The following is a 13,916-nucleotide window of genomic DNA, read 5'->3' on the forward strand; positions in this document are numbered from 1 at the left end:
TAAATATTTAGCAGATTAAGAGAAATGTTAGCGAAGAGGGAAGTGTACAAAGTTTAAGTAGAAAAATATGCTGAAAAATCGGTAGCTTAAATTCTTGTTTTTTTTTTCAGGTAAAACTTTGAAGTATTTTGTACACTTGATGCTCCGCCAAAAATCTCTTCTACATAACTTGCATTTTTTTGCGATTTTTTTGTTAATTTCTTTTTTTTTCGATTTGATTCTCGTTGCACATGTTATTTTTCTCGTTGTTGTTAGACTTTTTCGTTAATTCGTCTGGCTGTTAGTTTGTTCATTTTATCCGTTATTCATGCCAGGCCCAAGCGTATCTAAACTAAACTATACGCATGGGTCCTCATGGGTCTAACAATGTCGTCGTAGTTGCATCGTCCTGATCATTGCCCAGTTGCAGTTCCACACTCGTTTCGCACACGCCTAAGCCGCCGATTCGCTGATCTCGGCTGTCGCTTGTGTGCGCACTTCGGAGGCCACATCGTCCTTGCCACAGGCAAGGCAGGGAATCTTCTCGCGTAACACTTCTCGGTACTTGGGATGACTGAAGCGTGTGAAGCAAAATAAAAGAAAATTGTAATTTATATGAGTTCCAATATTTCTTCTTCATTTAACTCACCTGAGTCCATAGACAATTGGATTGCAAACGGAATTCGCCTTCGCAAACACCGAACCGCAAATGGTGCTTAGCGGTGAGAGATTCATCGAACCGAAAACACCCGCATAATTGATGATGGTATATGGAGTCCAGGCGAGGAACCACAACGATATTGTTACAAGCGCCACCTTCGCCAATTTGATTTCGATCGATTTACCTTTGTCCGCCTCGCTGTTGCGCAATGAAGCTACATTCATTTTCTTCGCTTGATCGCGCATGGCTTTCTCGTGAGCATAAACAGCCTGGTTGGGTGGGAAGATAGAAAGAGATGACATATTTATATACAAGATAAAAGTGTATATGGAAACCATTAAGCGTTAAAGACAAATAAGAGCGGATTGTGAAGGTTAAGACCCTCTTCACATGACAAGCGTTCATTGCGCGTTAATGCGGTGTATAGACAACAGTCATCAGACCAAGTGTCATCCATGACGCTCTGATCTGCAGAAGTTCTAGACAAAGGTAGCAACAAGAAAATAATTGTGGAAACGATACAGCTGAATGGCAAGGTGTGGCTATTAGAAAAAAGGTAGACCAATATACTAAGCCACCGTTTAGATCTCAAGGTCAATATGGCCGCAGTTAAATAGTGGAAAAAGAAGAGCCCTGAAACTCAACAACAGATCTACATTACCGCCGCGGCGTCATCACAGCACAAAATGTTATTGCACCGATGCTCCAACGATGGCGAATACCAACGAATTCTTTCTGTGTCGAAGGCCAAGCCTGCAGTCGAGACGACTTAAACACCTTGAATTTATCTGCCTCGCCAGTCTTCCAGAGATATCGCAACTGGAAATCTTGAACTTCCTAAATTTCATTTGGAAAAGTAAGTAGTTGAGTGGGTTGGGGAATGTACCTCCTCCTGTTACTCACTCAAAGAGGAAAATTACGAGGAATAAATATGTCTCCCACTTTCCATACGCGCCATCAAAATCTAAACTAGCAGCTTCTTTGTTAGACCTCCACTTTCATACTTGCAATTGGGTTTGAAGATGAGCCTTTACAGTTCTTTTCTGCATTTTTCAAATGCGGGCTTTGAAAGGGGAAGTCTTTTCTTCGCTTTGGCTTTTGTATGAAGTTCTCTTTATAAGATTAAAGTTGTCTAAAAATAGTTGAAAATGGTCTAACACCGTTCTGCCATTCAACTGTATATGTGTGATGTGTTTGATGGTTTTCTCATTGTATAAATGTTGTACCAGGCGTAGTTCTCTCACGAATACCTCATCCAAGTAAAGATGCTTCTAAGTTCTATCCCAAAGACTACTGCTACGTCGCTTCGAAACCATTTCGTTTGATGCCCTTTTTGTGAAAACGCATTTAAATGAATTGAATTAATTTTTAAACTGGTGGCATCTCTTGTCAAAAACACCTCAATAATTATATAAATATTCAAACTGACACGCATATTTAAATTTCTCTTACACATATAGTCTGTTCCAATAGCAGTCCGGTTTACAGGATTTAGTCAGAACTTACAGGAAGTCGTTCCTATTGACATAAAACCTGTAAGTGGGAACACATTTGAGAGAGTAACTGAGCAACTGTTCCTAGTCAGAAGTTACAGGATTTAGTCCGGAGTTTTTTTTCCTGTAAGTTCATGAAAAGTGTCAAACGATCAGCTGATTTACATGTGCAAACAAAAACAGAAAGCGGTGAAAGCAAAGAACCTTATATTTGTTAAAAAATGGAAGTAAACAACGAAATATTTGAATATGTATAGATTTTAATAATTATTTAGTGATATTTCAGCCAAATCAGTGTAGCACCAATGACATGTAAACAAACCGTCTGACGTTTTTACAGGAAATAGTGCTTTTTGCGTTCCTATGCACTTCTGCATCTGTTCTCCTTTTACTCTCATTTGAGAGAGTAAAATTGTAGTTTGACAGTTCCACAGGTTTTAGTCCGAAGTTCAAAGGAACAGACTAATAGCTTGCGAATAGTTAATTTAATTTTGACATTTCAAACAGGTGGCAACTCTTTTAAACTTTTTTTTCAAGCTATATAATTTTTAAGCCTCTTTCATCTAACACCCAAAGTTCAATACAAATTTCAATCTGATTTTCTCTGGGTACGGAATTGATGTTACATACATACATACAACTCGTTTTCGCATTTATATGTAAAATATTAGTAAGGATTATATGACAATGCAACCTGACTGAAGACTGAGGCTCTTTTTGCTTGGAGGGTGAGCGGATATACAAAACTAGAAAATTTGCGGAGAACTTTGTCTGTACGAGAGAGTCTAACTTTTTCCCTGAAGTAGGATAGGCAGAAAAGTGGTGATGGAGTCGAGAACCTACTGTAGTCACGCGTGCCATACACCATTTCGAAAATCATCTAAAGTTTTTTTTCGCACTCACCTTCATAATGTGATAATAGGAGAAGATAATGGTCGTCAATGGCGTAGCGTACACCCACAACGAGTAGACAATAATGTACGATCGATTATACCAGTCCTTAGCAAAGTAGTCTGTGCCGCAAGCGGTCATATTTCCCTCAGGTACATAACGATTCCAGCCGACCATCGGCAGTATGGCCCATGTGCCGCAAATACACCACACAAATACCAAACGTATCACAGCCACCGTTGTGGTGAGCGGCTTGCGCGACAAACCCTTAACAATCACACAATACCGATCGTAGGCAATTAGCGTCATTGACCAAATCGACACGCAGCCGAAAAGCGAACCCGCCAAACCGTACAACTCACACAGCAGCGGTCCCATTATCCAAGTGCCATAGAAACCGTTCAAAACAACTGGCGGGAACATGGTGAACATCATCATGAAATCGGAAAAGGCCAAATTCACCACGAAAATATTCGATGGTGTGCGCAGCGAACGCGTCGAGGTGAATATGTACATGACAATGAAATTGCCCGACAGTGACATCACACCCAAAATGGTTATAATGAAGCCAATTATGTGGAACCAAATCTGCTCCATGGGTTGCCATTTGTACCAGTAGGGATCGACCATGTGGAAAATATCAGCGGGTACACTCTCGGCCAGACTGATGTTGCGGCCATCGCGTAAATACTGGAAGCCCGCGGGCTGCGGCAGCGTTAGCGTCGATAAAGCATTTGTCAAATCCATGGCTTAGTCGTTGATTTTTAGGCTTCGGCTGCACACGAATGCGGCTAAGCAACGGTGTCGCGTTGGGGGTGTTGGTTGCACAGTTTTTGAAGAAATTGGTTTTGAATTTTTTTTTTGAAAAACAACTAGAATTTATTTTGACGCTTCCATAGCTAAAAGCAACGATTTGTTTCGTTGGCGCGAACGCTTGTTGTACCGATACTTGTCGCACTATCTTTGTACGCACCATCGATGGGCTATGGCTTTTATAATGGAGCTCCTCCGTGGTCCGCAAGGAAGCCGCCGCCGCCGCCGCCGCCACTGCGATGATCCAATTAGTGCGCTCACAATTTTTTGGCTTGGCATTAGATTTGCAATGCGCAATTGAAATTGTGGGATTAAGGCATAACACAAAGTGTATATGTAACTATTCATGTATGTATGTATATACGTATGTATGTATTTATATATGTGCATAAAAACGCCAGCATTTTGGATACGTATACGCCCCGGTGGTGCTTGCAGGTTGTAGCCAAGTCGCAGGTGGGAAGGTCAAGTTTATGACCGGCAAAGTGTAAGAATTGTAAGCATGGATGTACATATATATGTGCGTGCACGTGTGCAAGTAGCAGAAAAGAAATAAGCGCCAATTGTAAGAAATTGTATGAAATCGGATTAAGACAATTGAATTCCGCTTGAATTGAGCGCAGTAAGAAAGCAGCAAATTGTTGTCCAAATTAGTTAAAATAGAAAGTTGGATTAATTGTTTACATATGTATGCTGTAGCTCACGTACATACATACATACATACATACATGGGATTGTCAGTAAAATGAGTTTTTTTTTTGTTTAACTGTTTGCTTCCCTTCTGATATTTTCAAATTCAAGGACACGCTTAGAAAAGTCCAGCAGCGCTGTGTCATTCGCTTCTGTTTGATAAAATCGAAGGCAGAGACTTTCAAATGACTTTAGACGTACTTACTAGGGATGCCAAAATATGAGGAAAATTGTCATCCAGGGATTTCGCGATAGTTTTTAAGTAATCCCGGGATTCACATTGAGTCATAACTTTTATGAATATGAGTAAAAATTCAAATCAAACATACCATTAAATAAAACTTTTTAAAATTTACTATAAACTGCTTGTAAGACTCACATATCGCTAGCTTAGAGTGAAAAGTTGCTAACTTCACTTTTTATGAAAACTCATATTTTGATACAGGAGGCTAGATAAATTAAAAATGCATCATTTCGAAAAGCGTAAAGGGTCTTGTTTTCTGTTTTTTTGTTTATATTCAGTGAATGGAAAATTTGCTAAGTCCAAAAAAAGCTCCGAAAATTCGTTAAGGCCAAAATAGTTCGATATCTTTTGATAAAGATCGAATCGCTCTGATTCGTATGGAGTTTTGCTTTGCTTTAAACAGGCAAAATTTTGTATTCAAAGTTTTGTGAAATACTTGAAGAAAAGGCTATAAGAAGATTTTTCCTCTCCTGTGCAATTTTTAAATTAAAACTTAGCAACTTTGCACTCTAAGCTAGCGATATTAATTAAATTAGATAAATTTTAAAGTAAAACATTTTTTAAATTGCATTTAAAAACGATGTGATTGAGGAACGTATACATCACAAAAAACAAGGTAAATACCAGGTACTTGTGAAAGTATTGATTAATAAAAAAAAACCATTAAACAAAAATATACAAAAACCATTTCTTTAAACATGTTTATTCTACTCTCAGTAAAAACGGCATTTTACAACAAATCCTACTTCAAAAACAAGTTCTTACAATCAATTCGATATTTCCGCATTTTTCGGGATCCCGGGATTAGCTTGCATTAATTTTCGGGACTTTACAAAACCAGGATCCCGAGATTGACATCGCTAGTACTTACCTAGTTATATTCTATATATGATTATTTATGCACATATGTACATATAAATATAGGTGCGTTTGTGGGTGTATTTTTAGTACATTCACCTCAATAATTGATTTTTCATACATAATACAAACAAGAATTTTACGAAAAATAATTTTCTAAATTCCTAGCATATATACTCGCATTGATACATAGTGAGTGTTGATTTTGGAAAATATATTAACGTACAGGCACAGCAACTGTACCTAAACCAGTCGTAATGTATCTGAAATAAGATTTTTTTTTTTATGAATTTACTAGCGTTTGCTTCTGGCCCCGTCAGTATGATACCCGGTTATTGTAATGCTGGAAAATGTTGAGCTGCACTTCAATCTGTTGTACCTAATGCTACAGAATTATGGATCATTCCTTTAATTTTTTTTTCTTAGACACTAGCAATTAGAACTTCTAAACTGGTGGAAACCCCTTCAAAGGTATCATAGAAATAAAGCTTAATTAAACATCTCTCCCTTGACAGCCATATTGCAATTTTTCATTTTACTTGTTAACTAGATTGATTTTGAATTTCCGAGCAGGTGGCCAAACCTCTTCAAAACTGTTTTTAAAATTAAGCTTTCTTTAACCCCTAGTTGATTTGATTCCCAAATGAAATATTTAATTTAAATACAAAGTAAATTAATGTTGTACTCCTGAAGAGGTGGCAACCCTATCAGGTCATTTGTGGAGTTGCTGATTACGAATCTGATGTCAGATTTTCAAAATTCAAAATGGTGGATCCAAAATGTTGCTCAACTTAAAAAAAAAAAAATTGGATTTGTTTGAAACTCTTAACCGCCATTTTGAATTTTGAAAAGCTGACATCAGATTCGCAATCAGAAACCCCAGAAACCCATTGGAAACATGTTTTAACCCTTGACAATGTTTAAAACGTTCAGTATCAACGTTTTAATTTTAGTACTTTTTTTTTTTAATTTGACTTCAGATTCGTAATCGGCGACCACAAAAACTCTCGAGTGCCGTGTTTCGAACAAATCCAATCATTTTTTTTTTAAATGGACCGCCATTTTGGATCCGCCGTTTTGAATTTCGGAAAAGTTCCCCAATAATACCAGAGCAATTATATGTAAAAACCACATTTTTAGCTGCATTTTAACATGTCAAGAAAATAAAAAAATTGAGAACATCAGCGTTTTTATAAAAAACCGACCAGCGCGACCTCTAAGAAAACTTTTTTTTCAAAATAAAAAAATACGTGTCTCTTTTTTTATCACAAATAACAATATTCTGATGTAGCGTTTATGAATTTCCAAAAATAGTGTTTTTATGAACCACTCTAGTATGTATGTAGATCTCTAGCTAGATTCCAACTTTCGCTATCGATAAAATCTCCAAACGAATAGCAGGCGCGCCTAACAACAGGTAAAATCTAGTTACATGCCCCTCATACTGCCAGATTAGGTTTATAACACATTGCAGATATTATTTGTCCATGCTGTATAGTTTTACGCCCCACTGCTTTTTTTCGGCAACGAAAATTAAGCGTAGCGATTTTCAGAATTGACTTGACACAGTCAGAGATCTTTCCGTTGGACAGAATTTGCTAGTTTTTCATTAACCTAAATCTAACCAATTAGTATTTTTTCTAGAGTCGTTAGATTTTTCGGTGCGATAATGGCAGATTGACTACACTAAGGACCATTTTCTCAATGTCTGGTTAACGTTGTCCCTTAATTTAATCCCCAGATTAGTGTTAACTAGACATTGCGTAAAAGGTACAATAAAAAAAAAAAAAAACTGATAAAATACCAATAGCAGCAGTGGTTCCATTTTCTTATTTATTTGTGCGTTTTTCTACAAAGAATTAATTTTTGTAAATTTCATTTAATCTGGTCACTCTCCGTCATAGTTTATAGCGCATGAAAGCTTTTCAAAGCTCCTCACTGAACACACTGCACATAAACAATTTATACCGGCCGCTTGCCGGCATTTGGTGTGCTGGCTGGTATCGCTGACGAGTAGCAAAGTGTGTGTGCGTGAGTGGGTGGCGAATTTGAAAGGCGCCAAGAGAGGAGGGCAATGCTGCAGCTGCTGCTATGCAGTGAGCAGAAGACGGCATATGTTAGTAAACACATACATATGTACATACCTACGTATACTTACACTTATTTACATATTTACAACATTTTCGTGCGTTAGTAACGCCAATTCCTTTGACGCAATCGTCGCATACGCCTCAGTTTGGAGATAAATAAGATTGCACGAGTATGCAGATAAAATGTTTGCCAAATAAAGACGCGCCGATAAGAATGGAGATAGATGATATAATTTGGAAGTGGTGTCGTCTTTACTTGTACTAGTATCTCGGCAAAGGAACAAATGACATTGGCGGGGGTGTGTGTGTTGGGGTGCAATTATCTACAAAAATGACAGTTACTTTGTTTTTCGGATGTGTCAGGTGTTTTACAATCTTCTTAGGAAAAATATTTACACCGATTTGCAGACAAAATATTGGTTTGGTAAAAATCGTATGTTTCGATGATTCATGAAAGGGAAAGAATAGTAGGTTTACTAACCGTTGGAGCTAATAATATTCGTGCAGTGTACGTCACTATTTGAAAAGTTGCTCGCGGGGGTAAAGTAATTTCTATAAGAATTTTCAAAATGATTTGAAAAAAAACAAGGATTTTTTTTTAACCAAAAAACAAAACCGACTTCAATTCTCATATAAAAATTTATGATTATCCTTAATTTCTTCATGATAAAATGATCGGATTTAAATCAAATTAGTATGGCAGCACCTGTGAGGCAACACCTTTCCTTTAAAAAATTATTGACCTACGAGGCTTTTCAGGACTTGTTTTTGGATCTTTGCTCTTTGTTTTCAAGATCTAGTGGTTCATTATGAGTTCTTGGTTCTTTCTGTTATTTGATCGGATCTCTTCGGAATTTTCCGGTTCAAATGATTATCAAAATTATAAGTTTGCTTTTTAAGAATGCCATAATAATAAAAAATTAAAAGCTAACGGCTATTTTTTGGCAAACAAAATTAATAATTGTAAGACCACCTTTGGTTTTAATTTTTGCTTTTAACTAAACCTTCCTGTTCCTTATCACAAACTGGCTCCTCGGTACGCCCTCAGGTATCAATAGATATATACATATGTCTGTGATAAGGATATCGCGAAAAAATTTATAACTATTTTGATAATTCATCGGTATAAACTAATCGAAATCTAGACATATAACGAAAAATTAGAGCTAAAAATTTTCCGAAAGTATTTCTTTTCAAGTCTTTTGCAATGACCTTTTGAAAAATGTTTGCATTTTTTACAATACATGCGGCTTTTTGGCTTCGTCAATTATCTTAATTAGTTTCAATTATACCTTAGTTACACCAAGTTTAAGAATTACCGTGAAACTTGTATAATAATTAGCCGGTCCAAAATCGAAAAATTGGAATTTTGATAAGTAGGTCTGAATTTCGACCAAAATTGTCACATTTCTACGAAAGGTTATTTTTCCTTATATAAAATACAAGCAGAATTTTGAAGGCTTTGAGCGTTAATAAATTTTTTTATCTCAAAATAAAAAATAGGGGTATATTTTTTCAGTATAGAACAAACCTAGGGGGTAGCGGCATTAAAATTCCGACTTTAATCTTTCCCCCCCACATTCACTTTTGGACCACCCTAATGCGCATACATATAGATGTACATACATAAATATGTATGCCTGCGTGCCTCTTGCAGCCCAGCAACTTGATTAATTACCTCTCGTATGGTATTACATCGTCCAAAAGCGTTTGTAAGTAAAATTTCGGTTCTAGGAAACCGCGGCATTGCAGATCACCGACGGAAGCATATGGAAGAAAAAATAAACAAATATGAATGGCTAACACATTTGGCACTTGCAATATTGCAACACAGCAACACACGCAATGGGGCAATTCAGGGCGGAAAGCCAAAATAAAAAAGTTACCAAACAAGTATTTATGCACGGAAAGAAACCCTGCACGAATACACATGGGTCCCGACGCAAAACTTAGCTGATCTAAAAAAGATCCCAGAATCTTCATAGAAATTTCATTCAGGGGTCCGTTTCGTCAGATGAGCCAATGCAGCGGAATTGATAAATTTTAGCCTACTTTTTGCTAATTATTTACCAAATACAATAATTTCTAACCAGTGCCGATGCTCCATTATTGAATACTTTCTGGAAGATAAATCCAAGAAATAAGAAAACAAATTTCTTAAGAAAATTTTTTTCACGATTTTGGTACGAAAAAAGCGATTAAATGATTATTAGATATTTGGCTTAAGGAATACTTTCTGTAAAATAAATCCAAAAAATTAAAAAGAGAATATCCTAACTAAAAGTAGATTATAAAATTGTTGGCTCAGTGAATACCTTCTGGAGGATGAATCCAAAAAAGTAAATAAAAATAATTTCTTAATAAAACACTTTTTTTTAAAGAAAATTGATGTCGGCGCGAAAAAGCACTTCGCGAAGATGAATCGATAAATATGAAGAATCGTTAAAATTTTTTTTTTTTCAAGAAACTGTATTTTGTTACGAAGTGTAGCCGGAGTTGGATTAATGAAGATTGTTTTTTTTGAAGCGCAACCGAAGGCATCTAATTCCGACAGCGTAGCCAGACCGTCGGTGCAGAAAGTTATACAATTTTTGGCTCGGGGAATACTTTCTGGAAGATGATTCCAAAAAAATTTGGAAAAAAAATTCCTAAAAAAAGTATTCACCGAGCCAAAATTCTGCGAAATCTCGAACTGAGAAAAAATTACAAGTACTCGTAGCGTTAAACCTACTCAAAGTTCCTACAGGGCTAGTTGCCATTGCCAACGGCGCACCACGGTGAGGCATCAAGTGGCGGGCACATGAATTGTTGCTATTGCCGCTGGTTGTTTATTGCTGTGTTTGTTGCAAGAACAAGTACTTGTACATAAATACATCATAGCAAGTTGGCCGCCTGTTGATGTTACAACTTGTTGGCTGGTGGCTGCAGCTGGCAGCTGTTAGCTATTTATTTTTTGTTATTTTTGACTCTTGCCGCGTCTTTAGCACGGTGTCTCGGTTGTTTTGTACTTCTTTCGCTTTACAAGTGGCGGAATATAGGAACTATAATACATACATACATACATATGGAAAGGAACTTAAAAATGCTAAAGTCACTGAGGTGGGCGTCTGGAATTGGCTCGTCTGCATTTAGTCTTCTGGTGGCCCAACTTTGGCACTCGAAGCGTTGGTGTTGGCTGGTAACTGTTTAATGTTGCGGTTCTTAGTAATCTCGGCAATGTGTTCTGTTAGCTTTTTTTTCTGAGGAATGACACTTATGCCTGGTTGCTACTCTCATCTCATTCGTCTTTGCACTCCGAGTGAGTTACATTATAGGCCCTGCGTTGCTGCGCTGGAATGTCATTACTGGTGACATACTTTTTCATTTTTGTTCATTGCTAGGCGTTATGCTCATTTTTGTTGCATTGCATTAATGAAGTGCCAACTAATTTTAACCAATTTCACTGAAATTCGTAATTGGTGGGCAATCTCTTGTGCAAAATGCGGTGCATTCTTTGGGTAATTTAGAGCATCAATTCCTTCGCTGGAAAATTTTCATAAAAAAGAGCATGTTGTCGCTTCTTAATTTACTGCTGGACTTCATTTACCAGTTGGAGGTTATCGTTGTTATGGAAATTCCGCCCCGTCATGGAACATTTTCCAAGTCTTTCTAATAATAAGTCAGTCTTGAAATCCAATGCAGAATCATTCCTTCCGCAGTGTGGAGATTAGCCAACCACTGAAAGGGATATTTATTAGAAATAAAAATTATTACCTTGCAAGAGCGCAACTCCTCCTCGTCCCAGCAGATGCGATCAATCGTTTGAGAGTTTTAGATCTTTTTTCATAGATATTAGGCCAGATCTGCTTGCATAGTAAAATAACAGGTTGGTCACTTCGCTCATAATTGGATGCCCAAATCAATGGAAACATATTTGAGTCGGTTTTTATACGAAAACAGGGGATGCCTGCATTTTGTGCACAGTTAACTGAGCGTAGATCAGAGCGTAGGGGGTGGCCCTTGCAATATTCTCTGCCGCGCAGTTTTCAGAAGTACAACGTTAATGGTCACTTTCGCGGCTAGCTCTTTTAAAGTTCTTTCGACAGCCACTTTCGGCGAAGTATTGCTGCACTGTAAAAGTTTAATCGTTCCTTGCCTGTCAGAATAAATGGTAACGGACTGTAGATCAGTTGCGGCGGAGAGGGTGGCCCCTCGTATAGCTGTTAATTGGGCTTGGAAAAATATACAAGTGAATAACAGGAACGCATAAAAATATGCAACAATAAAGTCGAAAGAAGTCGGGCGTATATTTTTGGGCATTACTCACTTACACATTCTTTGGAAGAAATATCTACAATTTAACTGGCGGTTAGTTGGCACAAGATGGGCTAAGTGACCTATTTACAATCTATTATGGTGTGATGTATGGATANATTCTTTGGAAGAAATATCTACAATTTAACTGGCGGTTAGTTGGCACAAGATGGGCTAAGTGACCTATTTACAATCTATTATGGTGTGATGTATGGATAGGTCTACAGGCCCATTGCACTGCGATCAGATTTGCTCTATTGTGGCCTTTCAATTCATTTCCTGCCGAGATGTTCAAAAAACGAAAGGAAAGTAAATACGAAATTGCGAAGTTTTTTTTGCTTTTTCGGTGAGTTAATAAAATGCGCGACCATACCTCATGGTACATTTGAATAGTTCCTAATGAAATTATTTCAATAAATTAAGAGTGAAAAAAAACAACAATATGGAAGAGATGGAACAATTTCATATGAATAATGAATGTTGCTAAGCCAATGAAAAAATAATAGCTGATTGTTCATTCATGCGAATTACAAAGTGTGATAGTGATAAATATGTATGTGAAGTACATACCCTGTAGAGAAAACCCGAAGCAGTAAATCAAATTGCTTGTTCAGTAGTTCGGTCGTAGTAGTCGCAAAAAAAGAACTAGTCTGATAGTAACAAGATCCTTACCAGTCCAAAAGCAAACGAAATGCAGTACTTTTACAAGATCTATTTTTATTTTACTTTTTCAAACTGCATATCGCTAGCTTAAAGAGAAATGATGGCACTTGTGCGCTTCCCTACAGGGAAACCATCTTATCCGCAACTAGCTTGAATGCCAGTGTAGTTTTTTCTGCAATTAGGAACAACAGCAAAAGCAAAAGACTTTCCGCAGAATTTCATGGATCTTAAAATTAATCGTAGATAGTTTATTGGCTCTGCTGCGTCGGCTTTCAATGCCGAAAACTGTTGAAAAATGGTCATTCATTCAAATAGGTTCGTCAGAGGGCATTGAGGAGTGACATGAAGTAGACACTAGAGCGTAGATAATGGAGGTTTGCTTTTGCTTGGTTATGACTACCCCGCATTAATCAGCCAAGAGTTGGCGCGTGCGGCTGCCATGCAATGCCACCCTCTCCACCATCTAGCCAACCAGTCGCCAGCAGCAGCAGCTCTCTAAATGAACGTAACGATTTTTTGGCTTTTATTTTTTACTTTTTTTTCTGTTTGCTGCGTGGGTGCGCGAGTTCAATTGCTCTTTTGCTTCCCAATTAAGCTCAGCTAGCAATTATTGAAGTTCATGTTTTTTTCCCCGCTCGTCTAGCTGCTGAAGAAGAATTCGATTTGCCTGCCAGTTTTTGTACATTTGATACTTTCAGCAATTTACTTGATTTATTGCGTTTTTTTTATTTTTATTTTTTACAAGAAAGTTCTTGCTAATTTTTTGCCAAATAATTTTGCACTTTTTGTTTCTAGAGCAAAAAACGCTCACTCGTTTTTGGCATGCATTCCTTAAGCGCTACTCAGCGCGTATGCCCGTTGTTAAAGATTTTGTCGACATAATTATGGTGATTGACAGCGATTACAATCAATTCCAAGTTGCTGATTTGTGAAGAGGTTTGCAAAAAAAAAAAAAATAAAAATATAAAAATACATTAGCATTGGCTATGTCTTAATTCGCAATTGTATTGAAATCGCACTGATTAGATGTATTTAAAAATATAAACAGTTATTAATTACACAAGCTAACAAAATGCTTTTCTTTTAAACAATTAAATTCAAACGTTTTTATAATAAATGCCAACATATCCGCACCGTTCATATGATTTTCCAAATGAGGTGTTAAATTAAAAGGCTTGGACTGCAGATGTGCAATAAGGTTTTACTTTTTTTGAAAAGTGTGGCCATCTTTAAAAAAAATA

The 13,916-nt window shown here is 37.1% G+C and overlaps 1 protein-coding gene across 1 annotated transcript; it reads right to left on the reverse strand.

Moving 5' to 3' along the window:
- Positions 1–403: 403 nt before the first annotated feature.
- Rh6 (Rhodopsin 6) lies at positions 404–3,771 on the reverse strand. Its single transcript, XM_017614596.1, has 3 exons — positions 3,037–3,771; positions 629–909; positions 404–553 (listed from the first exon to the last, which is right to left on the reverse strand). The coding sequence occupies exons 1-3, from the start codon at positions 3,769–3,771 to the stop codon at positions 433–435; spliced, it is 1,137 nt and encodes a 378-aa protein (XP_017470085.1). The 3' UTR covers positions 404–432.
- Between the last annotated feature and the right edge of the window lie 10,145 nt (positions 3,772–13,916).

The sequence above is a fragment of the Rhagoletis zephyria genome, unplaced genomic scaffold, assembly GCF_001687245.7.
Source record: "Rhagoletis zephyria isolate East Lansing unplaced genomic scaffold, Rhagoletis_zephyria_1.1 Rzeph_scaffold_00861, whole genome shotgun sequence".
Lineage (NCBI taxonomy): Eukaryota > Metazoa > Arthropoda > Insecta > Diptera > Tephritidae > Rhagoletis > Rhagoletis zephyria.

Excerpts from the sequence above, each read along its gene's own strand:
- Rh6 (XM_017614596.1), bottom strand. The coding sequence starts at position 3,771 with ATGGATTTGACAAATGCTTTATCGACGCTAACGCTGCCGCAGCCCGCG. Across the intron at positions 910-3,036 it reads CCTATTATCACATTATGAAG|GCTGTTTATGCTCACGAGAA; the intron begins GTGAGTGCGAAA and ends CCACCCAACCAG. Across the intron at positions 554-628 it reads CCAATTGTCTATGGACTCAG|TCATCCCAAGTACCGAGAAG; the intron begins GTGAGTTAAATG and ends CACACGCTTCAG.